The following is a 27,275-nucleotide window of genomic DNA, read 5'->3' on the forward strand; positions in this document are numbered from 1 at the left end:
GACTTGTAATAAAATAATCTAACAAAATAGTTAGAATTATTCCCAAATCACTTTTACAGAGACTCAATAAAAGCATTAGGAATCATTTAAAATCTTGACGACAAAATCCATTTTAGCTTTGGGGTGACGCTGAAGAGAATAACACTGTCGATCATCTGTGTTTAGAAACACGTATGAATCAATAAGACTAAAAAATTCTTGGATAGAAATCATCATCAGAAAAATAAATGTATCTAGGTTTTTACATACGTTTGTCTTACTAGGATCATTTACATTACAAAATGCAGGATGGGTTTACAAAACTCCTATGTACATATAGCTGATAATGATGAATTTGTGGATCATTTGAGTGCTTGGACATGATGGAAATCTATGCGCGAAAAAATGTATAGCAAATGGGGTAGTTGATATGGAGTGGTCAATAGTGCACTGCAAAATCCACTTTAGCTTTGGGGTGACGCTGAAGGGAATAACTCTGCCAATCATCTGTGTTTAGAAACACGTATGAATCAATGAGACTAAAAACTTTTTGGATAGAAATCATCATCAGAAAAATAAATGTATCTAGGTTTTTACATACGTTTGTCTTGCTAGGATCATTTACATTACAAAATGCAGGATGGGTTTACAAAACTCCTCTGTACGTATAGCTGATAATGATGAATCTGTGGATCATTTGAGTGCTCGGACATGATGGAAATCTATGCGCAAGAAAATGTATAGCAATGGGGTAGTTGACATGGAGTGGCCAATACTGCACTGCAATGGGGTAAAGGTGTCTAGTTTTTCCTGCCATTGTACTTTATATAATCTGTGATATGTGGAAGACTTACAGAACTCTACAAGTAATAGAATAAAAGAAGCCAGCAAATCTAGTGATAAAAAGGGTGCTACTTAGATTGATATTTAAAAGGAACTCCAGAGGAATACCTTATAGAATTCCAAGAGGCTTGATCAAAATTTTAGTATAACAAGATGACTGAGATTTCCTTATTTCTTTGTGGACTCGTTTGGGTGTTGGAAATGTGGACAGCGTCTTCTCTTGGTTTTATAATGGCGAGTTTTCCTATTAGTTACTGATAGTTGTTGCTTACTCCACTGGGCTCTCGAATTATATTGCTTTGTCCTTTGGGCCAACATTGCATTCTTGAGGTCTACCGTACTCCTTATTTGCTAAAAGGTTTTTATACTGTTTAAGTTTCTTTTTATTTGTAGGTATATTTCCTTTTTTGTCCAAATTGGTGCTGCATTTTGCTGTACTGTTTTTTTCCCTGAAGTGATCTGTTGATGACCAGACCTTAGCCCAGTGATGAGAGATGAGCCTGCAAAAGTGATCACAAATATCTTTATGTTAAATTAAATCTGTAGTAGAACAATGGATGGGACTTAGTTTTTCCTTTGTGGACTCTTTTCAACTTAGGAAAACTTAGTTTCTCCTTTGTAGGCTCATTTCAACCTGGGAAAACTTGGGCATAGTTTTCTGATGGTGTAATGTTCAGTGATTTTCCCTATTAGCTAGTTTGTGGTTGCTGTATGCTATACTGAATTGTCAATTTATATTGCTTTGTTGTGTGCGCCAAAATGTGAGCCTCCCAATAGTTACAATACCCAAGATTTATCCTGGATTATTTGGATCATGTTGTTTGAAGGTGGGAGATCAACTTGTATGTGTTTAATTGGTTTAAAATTTCCACAGGATTACATATTAAGCTCTTTAAGCTGAAGGATTTTAGTATTTGGCCTGATAGGATATTGAAATTTGAGATAAACCATACTTTTCCTGTTTGTTGTGACGAGTGTTGCATTGTAGTATAGTGGCAATGGGCTATAATATTTATAGTATTTTATTATATAGGCAGGTGAGAATGGTTTTGTGAAAAAGTCTGCTGCGAGCATGCTGAGTGGAAAGAGGCCACTTCAACTGATAGTGAGTTTTCTTTTTACGAAGTACTATTTCCTTTTGATTTCTTCATTATTTTCATTTTAGGATAAACCAGTGGCTCATTAAAATTTCATTGCAGCAAAATGCAAAGAAGACTGTGCCCAGTCGGTCAGGTGCAGGAAAGAAGGCTGAAGGAACTGGTCAAAGCAAGGTTCTCGCTGTGGTTGAGACATCAGAAGATATTGAGGTAGATTGTTGATTAGCTGAGGCTAATGCTAGCGATTGTCTTCTATGGTTTATGGTTCTTAAGAGATTAATTTATTCAATTAGAATCGAGATGGCGTTTAAAAGTATCTGCTATACCTTACGATTTACTTCAATCTTTTATAGCCAGGAGATATGAGTTTGGAAGAAATTGAAGGCAGGGTAGGATCTATTTTCCAAGCAGATGTAATTGGAAATTTGAAGAGTGCAGCTTGGAAGGAGCGTCTTGAAGGTATGGTTATATGCAATGAAGGTTACTATAGTGACATGAATAGCTTTAACTATTTTGTGTTGTATCTTTTTATTATGACAGATTACTGTTATAGGATCAATTCAGGGGAGAACTATTTGTCTGAATGATTTTTTAAAGTATGTTAAGATCTAATGCAGGGAATACTGAACTATTGCTGTAGTTGGGCTGTCTTTGACCTCCATTCTGCTCACTGATTTTCTTATTATCGATCATTGACATGTTTTGGATACACTGATATCCTGTTACTTGGATATTGTTTTTCTACATATGGTTCATTAGAATCAACAATTTTACTATGTATCATTTCTGTCCTGGATTGTGATGATTAGATGATTTGATTGAATGAACTCTACCCAAGTCCTAATTATGACTGCTATATTCAACACCTCCCCATAAGGGTTTTTACATAGATTTGCCTGTTCAAAAGAAAATAACATAATCTTTGGACCAAGCAAATTCTTTGCAGCCCACTTCTGCGAGATTATTCAATCAACCATTGGAAATTGATAGTATTTGGCATTATTATAGTATAAGTCATGCTATCAAAATTCTGTTTGACCTTTAACTTACCAGCTGGATGAGAGGCAATGTTGGCTGGATATTTCATTTTCCACCATTGAGGTAAAAGTTAGGTTACTTGTTGAATTCACCTGCTGCACACAATGGTAGCTAAATATATCAAAGTATTGCTTTTACTTCTTTCAAAGCACCATCTTACTTGATAATAGAAGCTGCCTCATGCACACCCCTTCGTGATGGTCTTCTGTTTTTCATGTATACAAGCTGATAAAGCATAATAAAGTTGTGGCCTAATGCCTACCTTCCTTTTGCTGCTGGTTACTTGGCCATTCTTCTTTGAAACATTAGAATTTCTTTTACTATATACTCATATCCCCATAGCAGTATCCCTTCTCAGAATTTTTACTCTCATTAAAGGATATATTTTCCACTACTTACGATGGATCATAGCCTCCAACTTCATTCAGAGTACCATTGGGGTAAAGCAGGGAGGCCACCCTTGTTGACTCTTCTCAGGATCTATCTTTATGTGATAGTCTTTCCTCCACGACTGCATCCCAGAAGGGAATGGCTGCTGTAATGTCCTCTTCAAATTGATGATAAATGAGAGACGAATTAGCATATCTGACCTCTTAGGCTATAGCCTTGATAAAGGGGTAAAAATCCAATTTTTCCAATTTGGGGCAAAAATCTGGTCAGCTGGGGTAAAGGAACCCAAAACTAGGGGTTGCATGCGCAATCCCTCATACCTTGAAGCCCATGGAGAAATCTATAAATAAGATTGGAGTTAAGATCAAATCATCATCATCGGTGGGTCAATTTCGGTGGTGAAAGATTCCACCCTAGTTGACACAATTTCTATTTTTTCATTCTGTTTTGGCACAGGAGAATGTCTGGAAGGCAGCAAAATTTTTGTTGGTTCTTTGTTCTGGCACAAGAGTACTTTATTGGAAGGGTGACAAAATTCTCTGTTGACATTGATCCTTGTTCTGGGCACAGGAGTATCATTTGAGAGGCAACACGGCCTCTGTTTGCATCTTCATGATTGTTCTGGGCACATGAGTATCATTTGAGAGGCAGGGAGGACTTTGTTTGCATGTAATGTTTGTTCCGGGCACAGGTATTAGGAAGGGAGCTCCGGACAGGATCAACGAACTCTTTCAAAGACAGTTTTCACGAGCAAGATAATTCCTGAAGCTTTCGGATTCTGTTGATGACAGAATGATAGTGAAATCTGTTTACAGCCCTAGCTTGAGTATCTTTGAATTGTTGGATAAGATCAAGCCCTAAATTCCAGAAGACGAATTCTTGGGAGGAAGTGGGACGGTTTGTGTGCTGAAATGAGAGGTTCTGTGCAGGAGGAAGCAAGTCTGTGGGAATCGGTGGCTTGGAAATTCAGATTCCAATGGCTCGTAGCATTAGAACTCATAGTTGGAACTTAGAACTGGACTGAAAAGATTTCCCCGAAGCTGTCCGAGCCCAGTCTGTGGAGTAACACCAGCATACAGACTAGCAAGGACATTCCATTCTGTAGCTAACATTACCTTCAGCAGTTCTGTCCCACAAACAAGGGAGCATTTGAGCAGTGGCTTGGGTCTGATAGTCGAAAGAGGCCAAGACTGTTGAACACCCAGAACTGGTAAGATAAGTAGGACAGGTTTCTGGAAATTATGTAGAACAATACGCTGTAAACTTTGGATAGGGCGACTAAATTTGTTAAATTCAGGTCAATAATTATTACGGGTGGTTCCCAGTTCATTAGGCCGTGGAACTAAAGTTGTAAAAACAAGAATTAATGTATCATTTCTGAGTTTACAAGAGGATGCCTCAAGGAAAGGAGAGGATTTTACAACACCAAAATCTGCAATTGCTTGAGGGCAAGCAATTTTGGGAAGAGGGGGGCTGTAATGTCCTCTTTAAATTGAGGATTAATGAGAGACGAATTAGGCTATCCAACCTTGTAGGCTATAGTCTTTGTTGCTTGCCAGATTATACAGGCACTACAACAATGGCCCAGGTCAGGGGCTAGCACCTTGATCCCCAACCTCTTCATTTTGGCTATTTCCCAATAGTAGGTTATGGACGTAGACCCTATGGAAATGAGATGATGAAGGACAAGTTGGGAACCAACGCGTCCAGGAGACACAGTTTAGTTAGAGCACCTATAAAGGGGATGCAAAAATGAAGTAGCTTACTATCAAACTACTTGGTTATTGAATTAAGGCCAAGTAACCGAATGGACAATTGTTGCTTGGAAGCTTCATTGACTTAAATGAAATGCAAATCCTAAGACCTAGGTGAGATGTAAAGATCTTGGTTATTTTTAATTAAATGTCTAATCGAAGTATGACCTTCCCTTAATTGTTTTGAAGCTACACTCCAAGGTAGGTTGTGGGAAGGAGGCCAACAAGAAGTAAGCAAGGGCTTGATTAACGATACCTTCTGTTAGGCTCCTATCACCCGATGCCTCTGGCGTTGTAGAGACTATGGCTCTGACGACTGCAAGGTCACTGTGTTAACCACCGAAGAGTTGCTAAGCCCCTCAAGCTAGATGAGAAGGGTGGCCCTAGAGGTCTATCAACCAAGCTTATGCTTGGAGGTAAGTTATTAATGCAACTAAACTTAGGATGCAATGCAAGGATGTTGAGTGAGTCTTAGGCTTAAGATTTGCTTAATGATTAAGTACTTAAGCTATAATTAAATCTTGAGTTAAGGAAACAAGTACTCGATAATGATATTCATACGAGAATCTTAACCATAGGACAAGTGCCAATACGATACCAAGATATGCCCAACAAAACAAATGATTTATCAATATGCTCAAGATAACAACAATAAATAAAAACAAAGTAACGATTAGAGCACCTATCTATTTAGAAAATTTAGCCAATGATTATTACTCAAAGAAAATACCACAAGACTATCAATGTTCTTTATTTGAATTAGGAAAGATCATTCAACTTAATAGATGATCAAATTCAGGCAAGAAGACTTGAGGATCTTAAGATCTTAAAGCGCCAATGTAAAGCTATCATTCAACAAAAGATATGGCAATATGAGAGCAGTTCTTTACCAAAGTGTTAATGTTATTCAAGATTAGATATCAAAAGGAAAATATGAAACTTAGATCGTTCAAATACAATATCAATATCCAATGAGCAACTCAGATTATTCTCTTAGGCAATCAAGCTTATTAGATTATGAGATGAATGTACCTTTAAAGAGTGAACTTGTTAGTGCAAAACTTGAAACCTTTAGAGATCACACAAGGCAAGAATGAGTTAATATCCTTGAGACAATAGAAGCAATGTGACAATAACTCAACAATAAGCTCACTTTAATGCTAGTTGTCCCTTCCACAATATGCAATTATTGTCAACTTAACATGAACCAACAATAGCCTTTAAGTCACTTGTTCTCCAATGTTATAACAACAGTGGATGAGTTCTTATGAAAATAGAGTTTAGTTAGAGCACCTATAAATGGGATGCAAAAATGAAGTAGCCTACTATCAAACTACTTTGTTAAACCAAAATCTCCAATAAGTTAGGCTTTCCTATTATGCCAATACCACTGTCATATATCAGATTTAAGCACGCATTCCCAAACATAGATGATAATTATCAAAATATAGGAAATTTCACCCAACAAAGAATGTCTATTTTATCCAAGAGATTAATAAACACCTTTAATAAGTTATGAGCTGAATTCAGGATACTTAGCTGTGTTTAATATCACTGCTATCTAAAGAGCATAAAAATGCAAGTAAACATTGAGGGTTGGAGAGTTTAGGAGACAAACCAATGGCCCTAGGCCAAGCAGAGATCTTGCCCAAAATTCCTTCAGTGGTTAAGCAATCTGAAAACGTAAAATTTTACCCAAATACTATGCAATGACACCAATTGCTAGCTTTAGAAGATTCACGGGATACCCACAGAGATGAATGAGGCAAGGTGAGGGTAAGGGTGAGGGGGCAACAAAGGAATCAAGGCCAACATGCTTGTTGTTTTGGGAATGAGGTAGTGGTAGAGGGTTAGAAGGCTTGTAAGTCCACAATAATGGTATGGGGAGGATGATGCTGAGAGGGAGGAAAGGAGGGAGGCCAACAGAGGAGGGAGAGAAGCTGAAATAGAGGAAAAAGGGCTGAGCGGTGGAGAGGAAGGGCTCTAAGGTCAACGCTTAGCAAAAGAGGACTCACAGAGGGCTGAAAAAAGAAAAAGAGGGGTTGCGTTGAGGATAAAGGGCAGGAAGGAAGGTTGGGAAAGGCAGGAAGGAGGTGCATCGAGAAGGAAGGGCTAGTGGCAGGCTTGGAGGAGGCAGAATGAGGGTAGAGGAGCCAATAATAGGCAAGGAGGAAGGAGGGGAGCTGAGGCAAGAAAGGGCAGGATGGTGACAAGAAGGCTCATGACAGAGTTGGAAAAGGGTGCCGTAGGGAAGAAAAGGGCTAGTGACAGGCTTGGAGGAGCCTCCCTAAGCTGACGACAAGGTTTGGAGGGCCAATGGAGCTCAAAAGAAAATTTAGACTCTTGCAAAATTTTTCAAATTTGCCTCAGATTTCCACAATTTGCCAAAAAAATACCACTAGAAATCTTCCCCAAGGTAGATACGTTCTCCTTGGGCCTGGGACCTTTGAAACCCTCGAAAAATCTTTAGATCTAGCTTGAAGTTCACTTGCACGAATAAAATTACAAGAGCCCAAAACCCCAATATATTCAAAAAATTAAAATAAATCCCAAAACCCCAGTTGGACACAAGGGTTAGAAAATAAAATTATTTACAAAATTTTATTTTACAATATAGACAATGATTTATGGCTATCTTATAACTAGATCTATTCGTTAAATGCAAAATAGATTAAATAGATGAGCGAAATAATTTAAATTGGTGCGCAATGGCCAAGATCTCTGCAAATCAAAATCGTTATATAAGCCTTGAAATTTAACAAAGTGGGCTCTTAAGCTTTCTTGTCTTGGGAGTTGCCTGGTCCAATCGAAGACGAATTCTATCCCTGGTCCAATCAATCCCTGTATTCCTGAAGACGAATTCTTGGGAGGAAGTGGGATGGTTCGTGGGCAGAATGAGAGGTTCTGGAGTGGAGGAAGTGAGTCTGTGGGAAGTGGTGGCTTGGAAATTCTGTTTCCCGTGGTTTGTAGTATTAGAACTTGTAATTGGAACTTGGATCAAGGCTGGAAAAGATTTCCCCGAAGCTGTTCGAGCCCACTCTGTGGAGTCACGCCAACGTACAAACGAGCAGGGACGTTCCATTCTGTAGCTCTTGTTTCCTTCTGCAGTTCGGTCCCACAAACAAGGGAGTCAATGTTTGGCACAGGGAGCATTTGAGCAGTGGCTCGGGTTTGACAATAGGAGGTTGAGACTGTTGCAGACCTAGAACTGGTAGCATAAAGAGTAAAGATTTCTGGAAATTATATAGAACAGTACGCTGTAAATTCTGGATAGGGCGACTGAATTTGTTGAATTCAGGTCGATAATTATTACATGTGGTTCACAGTTCAATAGGTTGTGTATTTAAAGTTGTTTAAACTGGAATTAATGTATGATTTCTGAGTTTATGTGTTACTGATCAATATGTTGTACTGCCAAGATTATTACACTCTTATTCCTGCAAAGAATTGAGCCATTGAATGATTTATTATTTATTGCATCATTGATCAATTGTATTAGAATCAACTACTGTACGAAAGGAAGAAACTTAACTGCTACAGGAAACCCTATGGTAGAAATTAGCCTAGGTCATTACAACTGTCTTCTTCATCAGGTGTTGATCTCGCTGATGCTTTTCATCAATGATTGGTCCTGCTGGTCTCTACTCTTAAGGATCTATAGAGGCAGATTGGTGCTCTAGCCAATTTGTGACCTTCAATAGTTGACAGTCAAAATGGGTAAAAGCAAGATTGTGATCTTAGATGCATCAAAGCTCTTCCTTGCAAACTTTTCACACTAGTTTCAGGGAAACAAATTGAGATCAGCCCAAGTAACACCTACCCATGGGTTTAGTTAAAGGGGCCTCGTTTTGGTATGTGGAAAGTTCTCTAGCCTCCATTCAACAAAGGGGATGAGTCGTAATACTGTTCAATATATTGTCCTGAATGTATAAAAGCCCCAAGCACTGAGATGATAGATGTGGGTAACTAGGAGGTTGGCCACTATCACCTGGCCAACCCTCTGCTCTTCTGGCCGACTCTTCTTTGGCTGAAGGGAGGTTTCCCTAATGTGAATTGTTGGAAATTAGAGCTATGAAGTGCAAGGTGATGTGAAGGGTGATTTTCAGCAAAGTAGGTTTGAAAGTTGAAAAAAAAATGAAAGGATGGTGGGCTAGAGATTAGTGCCTAGTCTATTGGGTGAATGGAGTCACAACAAATGCACAAATGGGAGGCTGCCCATAAGATGAGAAAGAGGTAATATGGTTGAGAAGCACAAGCCGATGCCACATTTTCCTTGCTGTCCTGTATAGCAGAAAGAAACCTGAGGTTTTTGCATTTGTGGATAACATCCAACATTCAAAGAGATTACAACAAGCAGGAATTATGTTAATGTTTTCATTTCACAAGTGGAGACAACAACATAATCATTGACAAAAGTCCAATAACATGCCAACAGAAAGTGGTAAAGGTATAACAAATTTTTGCTTCCAAAAGGATGTCAAGATTAATTATAGCAAAACAGAAATTGGAGAATGTATACCAAATTCTTGCTCCCAAAAGAAATATTATGATTACTTTTAGCAAACAGAAATGTCATTTAAAATCTGAGATATGGTCTCACCTGCAAGAGATTTGCAGACCTCCCAAACAAATCCAACATATTTTCATTAAACCCCAAGGGAGAGAAGTCTTCCATATTTAAACATGTTTACAATTGAGGAAATCCCTCCTTTTTATAGATGAGGAAAGGAATTTCCTTTATAATAAAATAATAGAAGAATAACACAATTAGTGGACAAAGCCACATGCACAGTGAAAAGTCATAATCTCTCTAAAGGTAAATAGTTAAATCCTGGGGCCATGGAATTGCGGAATGACATCATTGTTTGCCCCCATAGACATGCAGGGATTGCATGCATTCACTCAGGATCCCTTTGGGACAACTTTATCACTCATTAGCACTAGGACATGCAAGGGTTCCTTTTGATGTGAAGGAGCATCATGTGCTCAAGAACCGGGTGATGGCTAATGAGGAGGGTAGAGCCCATGCTAGGATTTTCCCCACACGCTAACTTATGTACCGATCATCTTTTACATTTTGATTTTCTTCTTTTTGTTTTATTATGGCCATGATTAGCTTTTCCATTCTTATAGTTGCATCAACCTCCAACACAATGCTTTTTGGCCCTACTCAAGGAGTGTGGACATGATGGTGCCAAATCCCAATGAACCAGTGACAAGTTAGACTCAAAGAATGGGGGTGGTAAAGAGGGATTTGTAATGTGGGATGGAAAGTGTCAAGTATGTTGTAATGGAGAAATTACCACGCTATTTCAAGTTGGGTTTTCCAAGTAGTGCACCTCTTATAACCGTAAAGCCTCAAGGGAGGTCCCATTGGAATAATAACCCCCTTGGTAAATTGAGAGAATAGATTTATAGTTAAGAGTAGTCAGTTTTCTAGATCACCCCTTTATACATTCTAAATGCCCAAAACAACAAAGTATAAGCACTAGATTGTAAATTGATAAAATACCTTTTGAATAGAAACCCACCTTCATTTAAGAGGAAATGGTGGATGGTGAGAAGTATATGGGTGATGTAGATGGTAGATGCACATGACATATCACGATATAGAAGTGAATATCAAGGGTTGTACCTTTATACATTCTAAATGCCCAAAACAACAAAGTATAAGCACTAGATTGTAAATTGATAAAATACCTTTTGAATAGAAACCCACCTTCATTTAAGAGGAAATGGTGGATCGTGAGAAGTATATGGGTGATGTAGATGGTAGATGCACATGACATATCACGATATAGAAGTGAATATCAAGGGTTGTAGGTGTTGAAATTTGGTACCGGAGGACAGGTGGTTCCCTTAGGCTTTGATCTTTGGCCTAGGGAAAAGTGTCCAAAAGAATTTAATTTTTCTCCTAAAGTGACTTTATAATTTTATAAAGTTAAATCTAATTTAAAAGTGACTTTAAGTGATAAAGTTACTAAGTCTAATTTTAAAATAAATGAAAAATTAGAAACGAAAAGTAACTTTGGAAATAAATGACTAAGTGGGTCTTTATTAAAGTGGGGTGAATTAAAAAATAGAAAGTGAGATTTAAATGAGCATTTAATCTCAACCATTGATCTAAATCTATTTCAGCCATTGGATTTAGAGATCACCCAAAAGTCACTTGGATCACGCAAAAGTCACTTGGAGTTATATTAAAGGAGGAAAAGGAGGAAAATGTCATTCATTCTTTCATGAGCAGATTGGGAGAAGGAGAGCAAGAGAGCAGCTTGGCACACATTCCAAGGCAGCAGTTGAGCAGATTTGTACAGCTGATTCAGCACATAGTGAAAGACAGATTTTTGCACAAAAATCGAGGAGCAGTTTGCTGATTTTTCTGCACACAAAACGGAGGCCGTACAACATTTATTGCTGTCCTGTTTGCTGTAATTTCCAAATTGCTGTGAGGCACGGGGAAGGAGATAAGTTGTAAATTTGCTTGCTAATTTTTTGCTGAATAATTCTCATTGTAAAAAGGCAATTTTCAGAAATAAAGAAGAGCTCTCAAACTGGTTTTCCCCAAGAGTTGTAGGGGGTTTTTCCAAGGTCAAGTTGACCAAAAATATCAGTGTTTTAATGGCTGTTTTTGATTGCTGATTTTTAATTCTGCAATTTCCAGCATTCTGAAAAATTTCCAGAATTTGTGTTTTCAACAATATTTTTTTTTTTTCAGTCTGTTAAATGTATGGTTATGGGAATGAGCATTTAACTACATGGGAGAAATAAGGAGAAACTGAAAACCGGGTTGGGAAAACAGAGATTTTTACATGGTATCAGAGCTTGAGTGCTGAAGGGCAGTTTGGGACAGCAAAAGGAAAAATTACAGTTGCTGATTTTTCACTCAGAAAATTCCAGCAAGCTGATTTTTTCATAAACAACAGTTTTATCTTTACTACAGCAGTGCTATTTTTCAGTTTTAGGACAGCAGGATGTCATTGGGATTGAGGGTGGAGGATAGGTTGGATGGGCATACAAATTACAGTGTTTGGAAGGAGAGAATGCAGAGTATCTTTCAGGAGGCAGAAGTCTGGGATATCATGGTGCATACCGCACAGAACCCTGTTGTTGTGCCCATTGATGTTACTCAGTTGGCTGAGTATAAAAAGAAGAACAATAAGGGTAAGAGGCTGATTCTAGACGGAATCAAAGACCATTGCATTCCTCATGTGAGAGGAAAGAGCAATGCCCATGAGATGTGGACAACATTGTCCAATCTCTACCAGAGTACCAATGAGAACCGGAAGATGGTCCTGAAGGAGAAGCTGAAGAACATTAAGATGGGTAATGATACTGCAGCTGGATATCTCACAAAGATTACCAATGTGAGAGATGAGTTGGTAGCGATTGGAGAGGCCATTCCATCCACTGAGTTGGTGCGTATTGCAGTGAATGGCCTCCCCCGTTCATGGTTGAACTTTGCTGATGGGGTTTGTGCACGTGAGACCCTTCCCACATGGGAGAGGTTTTGGGATGATTGCATTCAGACAGAGATCAAGAAAGGACAGCTTGGGGCAGCCAAGCCAGTTGAGTAGGATGAGGACGTAGCACTGGTGGCAGGAGGCAAGAAAGGCAAATGGAAGAAGCAGGCTTCCACAAGCGGTGGTGGAGGCAAAGGCAAAGGTAAAGGTAAACATGGGAACACACAGAAGGACTATTCCAAGGTGAAGTGTTGGAATTGTCAAAATATGGGACACTATGCAGTTGTGTGTCCGGAGAAGAAGAAGAAGAAGGGGAAGAACCAGGACGTGGCAGCTTCAGCAGAGATTGAGGACTTTGCTGGTCGTTTTGACCGAGAGTTTGCGTTCACTACGTGTGAGTCCTCTAGTGCAGGATCACTTGCTACACAGGTTCAGAGGGAGCATGCTTTTCCCTCGATTAGCGGAGCATCTACAAGTATTTGGTATGTGGACAGTGGGGCTTCACGTCATATGACGGGAGTCCGTGAGTACTTTCAGAGCTTTCAGAGAGTGGCACTGATATTGAGGTAGTACTCGGTGATGACAGAGTTGTTAGAGCAGTTGGGGTGGGGACAGTGACATTTCAAAGGGAGTCCAAACCTCCCTTGAAGGTGTCAAAGGTTCTTTATGTGCCAGGGATGAGGAAGAACCTCATATCCGTCTCAGCTTTGGAGGACAGAGGATATGAGGTACTGTTCAGGGGAGGACAGGTGTTGATGTATCCCAGGGACACTCCAACTGATTCAGCTAGAGTTATAGGCGTACGCCATGCAAAGGTGTACAAGTTTACATTCCAGCCCCTTTTGGCGTTGAGCAGTAGTACTGACAGCAGAGCTAGCAGTTCTGATATGTGTGAGATTTGGCACCGCAAGATGGGACATATGTATCATGGAGCCTTGAGGACATTGCGGGAGATCACTACAGGTGTGCCAGATTTCAGTACTGATCACTTTGATACTTGCAGAGGTTGTGCGATGGGCAAGTTTGCCAAATCCCCTTTTCCCAGCAGTGACAGCAGAGCGACGGGAATACTTGATTTGATTCATCCCGATGTGAGCGGTCGGATGTCTCATGTTTCCTTGAGTGGATATGAGTACTATGTTTTATTCATTGATGATCACTCCAGGAGGACCTGGATTTATTTTTTGAAGATCAAAAGTGAAGTCTTCAAGCGGTTTCAGGAGTTCAGAGCTCTTGTGGAGACACAGACAGGTCGGAAGATCAAGTCCCTGAGGTCGGACAATGGAGGAGAGTACACCCTTGGAGAGTTTGTTGATTATTGTCCGGAGGCAGGCATTAGGAGGGAGTTCACTCTTCCTTACAACCCCCAGCAGAACGGGGTTGCGGAGAGGAAGAACAGATCCATCATAGGGGCTGCCAAAGCTATGTTACATGATCAGGGGTTGCCATTGTTCTTGTGGGCAGAGGCCTGCAACACAGCTGTTTACTTGTAGAACAGGAGACCGCATCGTGCCTTGGGGCACATGACTCCGGAGGAGGTTTTCTTTGGGAAGAAGCCTGATCTTGGTCATCTTCATATTTTTGGATGCATTACATACTCCTATATACCCAAGGAGAAGAGGACCAAACTAGAGCCCACCGCAGAGAAGGGTATCTTTGTGGGCTACAGTGAGACCTCAAAGGTCTTTCGGATTTACATTCCTGCACAGAGGAGAGTTGTTCTCAGACGGGATGTGAAGTTCGAGGAGGACAGGGCCTTTGGGAGGTCACGGGAGTTAGAGTATCTGGATCAGCCAGACCCTCAACAGCAGTTGAGTCAGTCGCAGGGATCCAGTGGGCAAGAATCAGAAGGATCAGGAGGTACATCTATGAGGATGTCAGGTCCCTCAGTGAGCAGTGGCTCATCGAGCCAGAGGGGTGGTGCTCCGGGTAGCATGTAGAGCAGTTCACTAGGGAGTCCACTGATGGACAGTTCACACGGTACCTCAGCTTCTACAGGTTCAAGTGCAGGCAGGAGGACAACAGACAGACAGTCAGGAGTTCATGCTACTGATGATGATGAGGAGGAGGAGTTTCATTCTCCGGTGGGAGAAGTGCGCTCAGGGAAGAGGAAGCCTAAGTGGCTTCAGGACACCTTGAGAGATGCCACATCTGTTGCTGAGCCGAAGAGGCCGGTCAGAGAGAGTAGACCACCTGAGAGGTTCTGTAGCTATATGGCGATGGTTACCAACATCCTTGATTCTGAGCCTTCTAGCCATGAGGAGGCAGCTAGCCAGCAGGTCTGGAGAGAGGCCATGCAGGAGGAGTATTCTTCTATCATAAAGAATGATGTTTGGGAGGTGGTGTCGAGGCCTGAGGGCAAATCCGTGGTTACTTCCAGATGGCTTTACAAGGTAAAGCATGCTGCAGATGGCAGCATTGAGAAATTCAAAGCGAGGTTTGTGGCTAGAGGGTTCTCCCAGGTAGAGGGAGTTGATTATGAGGAGAACTTCGCTCCCGTGGCTCGATATACTTCGATCCGCTCCATTATATCGATAGCAGCAGAGATGGGTTGGAAGATTCACCAGATGGATGTGAAGACTGCATTTCTCAATGGCTTCATACATGAGGAGGTGTACATTGAGCAGCCACAGGGCTTTGAGGTGCATGGGAAGGAGTCCCATGTGTGCAGATTGAAGAAGGCCCTTTATGGCCTGAAGCAAGCTCCCAGAGCTTGGTACTCCAGGATAGATGCATACTTGCAGGGGATGGGTTTCACAAAGAGTGAGGCAGATCCGAACCTTTACTTTATTGTGATTGGTGAAGAGCCTCTCATTCTGGTGCTGTATGTGGATGACTTGATCATTACAGGTGCAGAGAGACTCATAGAGCATTGCAAGAGAGATCTTGCGGCGGAGTTTGAGATGAAGGACATCGGCTTGATGCATTACTTTTTGGGTTTGGAGGTGTGGCAGGAGGAGGGGCATTTCTTCCTGGGGCAGGGGAAGTATATTGTGGACATCCTTAGCAGATTCCACATGGAGGATTGTAGACCCTTGTCGACACCGATGATCACCAACTGGAAGAAGCTTCATGCTTCGGATTCCGAGTTGGTGGATCCCACATTGTACAGGCAGCTGATTGGTTCCTTGATGTATTTGGTCAACACTAGACCAGATATCTGTTTTGCAGTCAACACGATGAGTCAATTTATGTGTGAGCCTAGGAAGGTTCACTGGGTGGCTGCAAAACACATTTTGCGGTACTTGCAGGGGACAATGGATTATGGTCTGGACTACAGGCAGGGAGATGGAGTGAGATTGGCAGGATACACTGATTCTGATTGGGCAGGTTGTGCTTCTGATAGGAAGAGCACTTTAGGGTGCTGTTTTGGGTTGGGTTCAGCAGTAGTGTGATGGTTCAACCGGAAGCAGCAGTCAGTAGCACTGAGTTCAGCGGAAGCAGAGTATATGGCAGCCAGTCTAGCTAGTTGTGAGGCCATCTGGCTTCGCAAGATGTTGTTTGGCTTATTTGGTCAGCCATTGAGACCTTCAGTGATTTACTGTGATAATCAGAGTTGCATTAAACTCACGGAGAATCCAGTATTTCATGACAGGTCAAAGCATATCGGGATCATATATCATTTCATCAAAGACTATGTTTAGAAGGGAGTTGTGAAGCTTGAGTATATTTCCACTGATGAGCAGGTTGCAGATATCCTTACCAAAGCCTTACCACGGGGCAAGCATGTCTACTTCAGAGACAAGATGGGTGTGGTGAGGAACACCTTCCTCGGTAAGAGGGAGTGTTGAAATTTGGTACCGGAGGATAGGTGGTTCCCTTAGGCTTTGATCTTTGGCCTAGGGAAAAGTGTCCAAAAGAATTTAATTTTTCTCCTAAAGTGACTTTATAATTTTATAAAGTTAAATCTAATTTAAAAGTGACTTTAAGTGATAAAGTTACTAAGTCTAATATCAAAGTAAATGAAAAATTAGAAAGGAAAAGTGACTTTGGAAATAAATGACTAAGTGGGTCTTTATTAAAGTGGGGTGAATTAAAAAATAGAAAGTGAGATTTAAATGAGCATTTAATCTCAACCATTGATCTAAATCTATTTCAGCCATTGGATTTAGAGATCACCCAAAAGTCACTTGGATCACCCAAAAGTCACTTGGAGTTATATTAAATGCGGAAAAGGAGAAAAAGGTCATTCATTCTTTCATGAGTAGATTGGGAGAAGGAGAGCAAGAGAGCAAGAGAGATTTCTGAGCTGGGAGGAGAAGGAGACAACAACTTGGCACACATTCCAAGGCAGCAGTTGAGCAGATTTGTACAACTGATTCAGCACATAGTGAAAGGCAGAATTTTGCACAAAAATCGAGGAGTAGTTTGTTGATTTTTCTGCACACAAAACGGAGGCCGTACAGCATTTATTGCTGTCTTGTTTACTGTAATTTCCAGATTGCTGTGAGGCACGGACATTGAGGAATTGTACATTGGCTTGTTAGTCAGTTTGGGGCAAGCGTGCATCGTCGAGAGGAGAAATTGTTATTCTCTCCACTTGGATTTAAATCCTACTTTTGACATGTTTGCTCTTTATGAGTCATTGTTGATTGAGCTCTTCGTGATTTGATTGTTGATGACCATTGGCAGGGTACCTGTGAAATTTCCTTAATTGCAACAACTGGAACTCTATCTTCTATCTATTGAAGATTATTTATATTCAAAGTTAAATCAAGACAAATAACGATTAATTCACTACTGCAATTTTCTCAAATAATAACAGAAACTGAGAAATAATGCACAAACAAAATAGTTGACACCAGTATTTTTTGACAAATTGTCGCTGAAAAATCCCCAATGTGGGGAAAGGCAGTTCAACAACTGAGGGTTTTATTATTTTTCTTTAGCAAAAAATTAAGAATTACAATATGCTTTCCTCTCACTGGCAAAGCTCTAGCAAATATATTCTCCACTAGTAAAATCAATCTCGAACAAAAGTTTTTCCTTCATTTGTAAGAAATAGATCCAGGTTTTCCTGGAGCAGTGATCAATGCAGGTTACAAAATATTCATAACCCTTGAGAGATCTAGTAGATGATGGGCTGCAAATATCTCGTGTATCAACTGAAGTACACCACTCGCTTTATTGTCACTCCTTGGAATGTTGCTTCAACAAACTTCCCAAGCACGCTCCCTTTGCACACATTGTCATGTTTCGTGTTAACTTTTGGAACCCCTGTCATTGCCTCCCTAAGCAACTTGAGTGCTCCATAATGTAATTGCCTCATATTCCTATGCTATATCTCTCCCAAGTCTCTGCTACTACTACTGCTACTACCAATGTTTTAAAACTTTGACTCCGACACCGACTCAGCCGAGGGTCGACTCTGACTCCGACTCCGACTCGGCCGGCTTGATTTCAACGACTCAGTGGTTGTAAAAAATACATTAAATATTTTTTTAATAAAAAACATAATTTTAATGATTTTCATTCATGTTTCCAAACACACAACATTATAATATAGATGGAAGACAACATATGATCAAAGTAGGCTCATGAATATATCCTTTATATCAAAATGGCACCCAGTGCATTGTCGAATAGTCTATAGTAGTTTGGGGCTCCTGTTGAGTCTGTCTTGGTGGAGGAAGTCTGTTTGACAAAATTTACATAAAAAACCAATTTACTTCTTTAACAAATAAAGCCCAAGAAGGATCTATTACATGAAGACATGGACTAGGACTTATGACATAAACCCTAGAAGCCTACAAAGATCATCTTTTATGAAGCTTAGAAGAATCATCTTTCATGATTCTTGAAAGATGATCCAACATCTATTAGATGCTTTGACTGTCATCAAGCTCATAATGTCCTGCTTTTGAGCATGTGATACATTAGCTTTAAAAAAATATTTGTTAACTCACACTTAATTTTCCAGTATTGGTCTTTGAGTAAGAACCTAAATTATAATGTTGTCATTTGAGATATCAAATTTGACAGATCATGTGTGATTCCTTCAATAGTGATCATACCAGTCCTTGATGGATTTCAAGGATTCCTCACAAATCAGCCCTCAGATATATTCTTATAATCTGACTAAGGAGCAGATCACAACTTTGATACAAGATTTTTCGATCAAGCATTTAAATGGTCATTTCCTCAAGCTAAGGTCTATATGAATGTTGCCAAAGTAAACTTTTGACTTCAAGATTTCTGTGAGCAATAATACATACCTAGCAATGCATCTCCGCTTTGTGATCAAATCTTTTATTCTGAGTATGAACCATCGGTTTCTAGCTTTGCTCGTCTCTTTGTCTAACTCATCACTGCAGTGCTTGAATAGCAACAAATGCTTGCCTAGATCTGTAACACTTCAACCATGCCACTAAGACATCAGTCCTTTTTCTTAAACTTGTCATTAGTCCATTTTAGTGCCTTCCAGACATATCTTTAGACATAATTATTATGAAGCTTCTTTTAGGGTGCTTGATGAGACTCCTCGGCCTTAGTCATAGAGGCTACAAATAAAACAGGTTTATGCTAAGGAATTCTCCTTGTAAACAATATATGCTCCAATGATTTTGCCTTCTAAAACATCAATCAAATTACAAAAAGGATTATACACCAAAAATTGTATTGACTATGATATTTTGGGTTTTCTAAAGTCATTTACTCAACCTTCTATCATTAGTCCCAAGGCCTTCTATCTTCCTGAGATTTATCTTGAAGTATTTTTGTCTGTTGAGATTTGGTGTTAGCAATTAAGAAAAAAAATTAAAAAATCACAGCTTTTTTGGTGCCTGGGCCGCTATACGTAACCTGACTGGGTTGATACGGACTCGGCCGAGATGGCCAGGTTAATACCGAGCTGGCCAAGTTGTTAGACAACTCGGCTGGCTCGGTATTAACTTGGTCGGCCGAACCGATTACTTGGCCGAGTCACAAAATTGAGACCTGGCTCGGACCAACTCGGTCGAGTCGGTTCTGAGCTGACCGCTTTTTGAAACACTGGTTGCTACCAATCAGTGCCTTTGGAGAATCAAATTGCAATTTGTACAACTTATTGCTTCTAATCCCAATCTGTTTGACTTTATTCTAACTCTGGTGTTTGGTGTATACCTTCTTCTCTACAAAGTAGGCATCATATCTCTTGTTCAATAGTGTATAAATTGAAATCAGGTTCATGCCTAAACTTGGAAAATGCAATATATTTGAAACATTGTTGCTCTTGCTTGACTCCCTTTGAATGTTGATGGTACCTCTTTCGACTAGAGTACATTTAGTCTTGTTTCTTATATAGATTTGTAAGTCAATCTCCTCTTCCATATAACTGGAGAAATATTCTCTAACCATCCTCATATGTGCTAATGCTCCACTGTTGATATACCAGAGTCCTGTGGATGTGGAGCTAGAGAGGCAAGCTATGAGAGCGAATTCGTCTTCTTGCCTAGAAGACAATTCCTCAATGTCCGTTGATGCCGTTGTCTGCTTTCCCTTCTTATCTCCTTCCTTTCTGTTAGGACATGACTAACAATGTCCATGTTCATCCCTCCCAAAACAGTTGACCTTACTCAGGTCTTTCTTCTTCTTTTCTCCTTTTGAGCATGATTCATTTCGAATGTTTTCTTGGTCCAAAACCTTCGATGTCTTGTCGTCATTGTTGCTACTGCCATTAACCAAACTGATCCTCAACTCCTCTTGAGTGAAGTCACTCCACAAGCGATCCCATCCTAGTAATGTATCTCACTCATTGATCAATTGGATGAACACATTCCACTCCTTGGATAACCGATATAGAACTATGTTGCATTGCCTTTGGGGACTAGGGCACGAGGGGATCAATTTCCAGTATAGCTAGGGACCTAGGGTGCACCTCAAATTTTTCTAGGGGACGAATAGGAATAGTTTCTAAGACAATCTACTTCAGCTTAAGGAGAAACCTAGAAGGTTTCATCAACAATAATCGTGCCCTTGATTCATGGCACAAGAAGTAAAGATTGGAACACTTATTAGTTATTTCTAAAGGGATGTTTTTAAGCAACAATATAATTATAGGTTGATGTCTAGCATTGGGGTTCATTGCTTTAGCCAATTAAGTGACAAAGAGAGGAAAAATAAATGGAAACACTGAACATGAGTATTTTTAACAGTTATCTTTGGAGGTTAGCATGAATAAATTTTTCACGCTAAAAGCTCATCCAAAACAACAAGAAAAGCCATCCAGACATCTAAGTAGACCCACTCAAAATTTGGTCAGACATTGTTTTTTTCCCTTGGGGATGACAAAACAGTACTAAAAAGGTCTCCAAAATTTCCCCACGACAGAAGTCCCCAAGTACTCCCCAAAAAATTGGGGACGTTCCCTATCCTTGTAGAAGTCACTAGTATGTCGAAACATAGGGTACATGGGATTATTTGGTGGGGACGAGTCTCCGTGCAACATAGATATAGAGCTATTCACACCAATTCATTATCACTTGGTTTATCTCTTTTTGTAGCCAACTCGTCCCTGTAGAAACTTGATAGAAATTGCAACTGCTCAAGATTGCAAATTGAAAAATAAAAGACACGATTCTACTTTACTGATTTGTGGAATGGAAATCACAATTTACAACAACATGCATATACATATAACAAGCAAAACCCAAAATACACAATGATTTATAGGGTAAGCCAATTTGGGAAAACCCCATAAGCCTTTTTGCATTAATCAGTGGAATAGAGAAACTATTACAATTGCTAGCTCCACCTTTGAGCTCAACCTGTAAAAGAATAATTGTTCTCTTTGCTATCTGAGAAACTCTGGCAAAACATTGAGCTATTAATTTACTCATCAAGTTTTTGTTCCCTTGCACAATTCTTGAGGAAATTAGCCCCTAAAAGATTGGAATTTCCTCCTATTTGGTTGCGCAATTCTCGAGGATTGATCTCCTAACTACATGCAACACCGACACACTCAAACTAGTATACAACTCATGTTACACTAGCCTTGTCATCTCCACTTCAGATGACGAATTCAAATTCCATGCACGCATTAGCTATTTTGGGTTGATTGATCAGTTAACTGACCGATCTCTGAGTTAGACAACTGTCCCACTGCCCATTTGACATTCAACTGACTCTATCAATAGTTAGAGGCCAGTTAACTGAATACAACTGAAAATTACTGAACTGGATTGCTAAAATTTAGTAATCAACACATGCATAAATGAATCCCCAACCCTAACACGAATTTCCTAAGCTATCTGAGTGACAAGATCCATGCCACACTAGTTAACTGCCTCCAAGTTGTCCTGTTGTTGTGTAAATTCAATTTATTCAATTTGACTAAGGCTAAAGTCAAATTGAGCCTTGCTTGCTATATTTTTTAAGAGTCACTGGCAAGTCAAACTTTGGTGAGATAGGAAGTTACATCTTCACCCTTTTTTGCATCTTGATGGTCCTCAACTTTTCTTAGAGAATCAATTTCTTATTTTTTGTAGGGTTCTAGTACAAATTTACATTCGCGTCCCACATCTGGTGTGCTATGTTCTTATCTGTGATATGCAGAACAATATGGTCCTTGAATCCATCAAGGATAATCTTCTTAGCTTTGACATTCTCCTTTTTGTAGGTTGCCAACGACTGTAGATCTGTGGGTACAACTATCACATTAGTCACATACTCATTTAGTTCAAACTCGTCCAATAGAATAGACATTCTGGCTTTCCAAACTCCAAAGTTGGAGGCTCCATCCAATTTGTGATGATCTCTCAAACTTGCTGTGGTAGTCTTTGGAAATCTGGAAATATAATGAAACCTAAAATTTGAAGAAAAATAAATTGGGTTATAAGCCCTTGGCTTCTCTTCTTGTGCCCTATGTTGATTTATTCCTGCAAACCGTTTGCGCTGATCCACTTCGATACCATGTGGAATTTCCTTAATTGTAGAAACTGGAATTTAATCTTCTAGCTACTGGAGATTATTTGTCTTTAGAATTAACTTACGGGAAAAAATGATTAAATCACTACTGCAATTTTCAAAAATAATAATAGGAACTGAGAAATAATGCACACAAAATAATTGACACCAATATTTTTCGAAAAATTGTCCTCGGAAAAACCTGTGTGGCGAAACCCTGTTCAACAAATGAGGGTTTTATTATTCTTCTTCAACAAAAAACGGAGAATTACAATTTGTTTGCATCTCACTTGCAAAGCTCTAACAAATATTTTCCCCATTGGTAAATTGATCTTCCCTTTTGCAAAACCTCACGACCTCCATTGAGTAATTCACTTTCCTTGCCATCTACACACAATGATATGGAAATGCGTATGACCTACTCTAGAACTCGCATTGCCTCCAGAAATTTGTTCTGGTAATGATCTTTGCCTCTTGGAACTTGATTGAGCAAGTTGCAGCTCCTTCGTTATTTGTTTTTGGCAATTGGAAATTGATTAGCTGCTAAACTATGCGCATTGGCTAACTCACATTGGCTAGTACAGCGTCATGGCAAAATAATTTGGCCTTCCTTCCTCTCATTGGAAATTGGAAATCATTGAGAAAATTCCTCCAAAAGTTCTCTCCTCAATCTTCTCTGCTAAAACCCTTTTGCCGGTGTCAACCTTGCTCAAACTGTGCCCTTGCTATATAGCTCTACAAACTAGGTGATTCGAACTCCTTGACATGTCTCCAACTGACCCATTGATTTGTTCTTATAATCTCTCGTTGATTATAATCAAGTGACTTTTTCGGAAGTCTCTAGAGCAAACTCAGTGTACCCTAATTAATTTGATTAAGGCATTTTACTTAGAAATTTTTTCTGGGACATGGAGATAATTATCCTCCTGTGTTCCTTAGCTCTTTGACACAACAGAGACTAGAATACTTATCTGAGTTACTAAAAAACTAACAGTATCAGCAGTCTCATTCTCAGTTACAAGCTTGTGGGCAGGATAAATTTTATTCCAAGGAAAAACATTATATTGGCTTGGTTCTTCTTTATTTGAATTTTGGAAGTAGTGTTGTTAAAATCACGATAATATCACTTTATCACGATTTTTTCCCAAAACCGATATTATCGCGAGTAATACTCGCTTTTTTTTTATACGCGATTTTTTCCCAATTTATCGCTGAGGGTCGGGGCAATGCGGTTTTATAAGGGATGCTAAATGCTCGAAATGCAATTTTTTTTTTCTTTCTAAAAGAAACAAATAATTTTTGAGTGAGGCAACTTAATGATCAAGTCTAGGCCCTAGTATTCATATGCTATTCATGGTAATGTTAAATTCTTAAAGTAAAAGTGACATTCTCCTTAATATTCATTTTCATCCTTTTACTTAAATTTTTAACATTACCATGAAATGACTCTGGATGTTTGAGAGTGGTTTCGGCGGCCGGCCTCATTGGATTTCATATGGAGAAAGTAGAATTTTAAATTTCATTCAAAATCCAGCAGACTTATCAGTTTTTCACGATTTCAGGATTGGGAGATTGTAATGTTTCTAGGTGACACCACCTGCTCGGGCTACCCCTGCCACCAGTAGAGAGCGTGGTCTACCTCCTATAGCTCCTACCTCTAGTTCTTCAGCTTCTAGAGCACAACAGATTCCACTGCCAACTCCACCAACACCAACATCTACATCTAGAGGGAAAGGGAAAGCTGTGGCATTTTCTCGCAAGAGGAGCAGAGGAAATCAATAGGATTAGACTTTAGTTATTTTGTTCATTTTATTGTATATGACATTATGACATGATGAGATACATTATTATATTTTTTGTTGATATTTTGAGGCTGAGTTGGGACTCAGGAGTCAGGACTTACTCTTCAGGACATGATTCAATGTTATGTGTGATTTTAGCACTATAAATGATATTAAACATCTTATACTTTAGTTTTTTTATCATATTTATGTGTCAATGTATTTATTTTATGTTGGAGATGGTTTAGATATTAAAAAATTTGAAAAAAATGAATATTTTTGTACCAAACGTTTTTTTCCCAATTATTTCTGATTATTTGCCGATAATTACGATTTTTTCCTTGCGCTGATGTTATCCCGATAACGATTAATGCAACATTGGGAAGAAGACCATTGGTTTTGTTTTTTGTTGCACAAGCCATTACGATGAAACTTGGCTTTATGCCCCATTTTTCTGCCACAACAAAACCACTTGGCATGATTATTTTACTTATGTGCAACGAATGACAATGGAATTGAATGAGTAGCATCGCTGTAATGTAAAGTGGGAATGGTGTAGTTCCTATATCTAAGCTAATGGCACTAGGTAAGGATACACATAAAAAATGAAAATCCATAAAGCTAAGCAACAAGTCCATGAAGGGAAAATGACATACAAGAAAATAATAAGTCAACACAGTCGTCATCTTCATGATCATTTTTATTCTTGCAAGGCTTGCCTATGTCCTTGAGCATTGCTGATTGAGCAACCTCTCATTCTTCATTTACCCTACTTATAGCAAACTGCTTGTCCCTCTTATTCATTTATAGAGGTAATGTTCAAAATTTCAGTAGAATTTTGTAGTTAAATGGTAGTCTGAACGAAATATCATTGGGATTTTCCTCTTCCATTTTTCTATTTATTGATTTTATTTGATTTGTAATATCTTTAATTTTCAATAAATGATCTTAGAGAGAATCACGATCCGTCATCATTATTTAAACGTAAAGTTTTGAGGAATAATGCTTCTCTTTTGTTTGATGCTTCATGCTTCTTCTTCAAACATCTCCAAATCTTGAATGCATTTGCACTATCTTGAAGTTTGGTCAACATCTAATTGGTCAGGTAGAATATAATCAACATCATAACCTCCCAATTTTTCTCATTGTACTCGTTTTGAGTCACTTTGTTTGATTCAAGTCATATTGGAGAGAAAAATGTTTCTCCATCTTCATTGAAAGCAACAAATTCTGTAAGAAAAAAATCTTATATACATTTCTAACTTAATAAATATCATTCAATTTTCCAAAAACAGAATATCAAAAAGTTAGTTTGCACTTCTGCCCAAGAGGGATGTACTCTGTTTCATTCTCAGATTTTGGATTATACCACAGAGTTAGAGCCTCAGATCTGTGCACCAAACCACAGGAGCTTTGCACTATGTCACAGAGAGATATACCTCAGGAACTCATACAGAATTTGGCCACTTTGATTGCTAGAGAGAGCGAGTACTTTCATTTTGATCTTCATCCTTAAACTCTTTGTCTTCTTCCCACAAAACAGAGATATATTGATGTGATACAAAGTATGCCTTTACAGGAGAGTGAATAGGCTTAATTTCTAGTCTTTGAACCATGGAAAAGGGCATGTCTCATGGGCAGGCTGACTTGTCATTTGGATGGCCGACTTGGTCACTTGTGGCAAATACAAGAATTCAAATTTTGATTTTTACCGCTTTTCATATTTTTTCTTTAAGGGTCATGAAGAACATGCCCTTCATAATTTTTCTTTCAAATATAAAAATCAAATAACTATTTCCTTTTGCAAATATAATATGTAATACATTATTACAAGTACAAATGATACATTTTGAAGACCGACCATAGCTACAAAATTCAACAAAACCGTCCCTCAGTGCCTTCTATGTTCATTGTAGTCTTTCAGCGCCTTCATTCTTTTCTCAACTTCTTTTTGTAGTGGGGCTCTGATTCTGTGTCAGATATTCATGTAGACAGAAAATACACCAACAGATGAGGTCCAATGTTTCAATACATGGCAAAATAAGAATGGGAGTGTTGTTTAACTCTTGAGTACCTAATTTCCTAATAGCCAAATATTCACTAAGCCATCGTTGCATAACTTCATTAAGTGGGATCAATGTTTTAAAACTTCGACTCAGGTTCGGAACCGGCCGAGGGTCAGCTCCGAATTTGACTTGGACTCGGTATCCACTTGGTCGGTTTGATTTCAAGGACTTGGTTGCTGTAAAAAATACATTAAATATTTTTTTTAATGAAAAAACATAATTTTAAAGATTTTCATTTATGTTTCCAAACACAAAGCATTAGATTTTTGAGAGAAGACAACATATGATCGAAGTAGGCTTATGAATATATCCATTATATCAAAATGGCACCTGGTGCACTGTCCAATACATACATGATATAGAGATCAAAACAAAAACAGATAACCAAGGAGGTTCTAAATGGCCTCTACAACAAAAGTAAACTGTAAAACATCACTAGTCACTAGTACTACTGGCTATTGCTAGAGAAGCCAACGTCATCTGGCTTAGACTCTGAATCAAAGTTAGACAGGGAAACCATGGCTCCTTCTCCTCCTCCTCCTCATCACCATCATTAACTGCAACTGTAGAAGTAGTAGCACTAGTAGGTGCAACAATTGAATGTTGAGATAGACGAGATATGCGCTTCCGTCATGGCTGAGTAGAGTAAGTGCCTGCAACTGGAGGCTTTGGGGCTGGGCCTGGTATGAGTGGATTTGCATTCAATTGAACATTATGTTCAACTAATGTCTCCGTTTGTAAATCCAAATCAGTACCAATATCTTCGTCAGAATCAAACTCTGTTGGATGACTCTCCACCACCTAATTTGCTGTTGGATCAATATCTTCCAACACAATGGGATCTGTATTAGGTCTTTTGTTCAACAATTGGTTGCATCTTAGCCAGAGGTTGTATTGGACATAGACTGGATCATTTAACCCTTTTTGTTCAAAACAGTTTTTATTCTTCACGTGAATCCTCTCAGAGACAAACCAATTGCGC

At 39.1% G+C, this 27,275-nt stretch overlaps 1 protein-coding gene across 1 annotated transcript in view; it reads left to right on the plus strand.

Annotated features, from left to right (window-relative positions):
• The window catches only part of LOC149173801 (protein MOR1-like), a 163,508-nt gene that overhangs the window by 72,695 nt on the left and 63,538 nt on the right, over positions 1–27,275 (plus strand). The window contains exons 16-18 of the mRNA XM_089424746.1: positions 1,856–1,927; positions 2,022–2,129; positions 2,273–2,378. Of these exons, the coding sequence (XP_089280872.1) occupies positions 1,856–1,927; positions 2,022–2,129; positions 2,273–2,378 (286 nt within the window). The remainder of the gene's footprint in view (positions 1–1,855; positions 1,928–2,021; positions 2,130–2,272; positions 2,379–27,275) is intronic.

Source organism: Pinus tabuliformis, chromosome 4_2, assembly GCF_031772625.1.
Source record: "Pinus tabuliformis cultivar Carrire ecotype Pingquan chromosome 4_2, CPIR1, whole genome shotgun sequence".
NCBI classification, from domain to species: Eukaryota; Viridiplantae; Streptophyta; class Pinopsida; order Pinales; family Pinaceae; genus Pinus; species Pinus tabuliformis.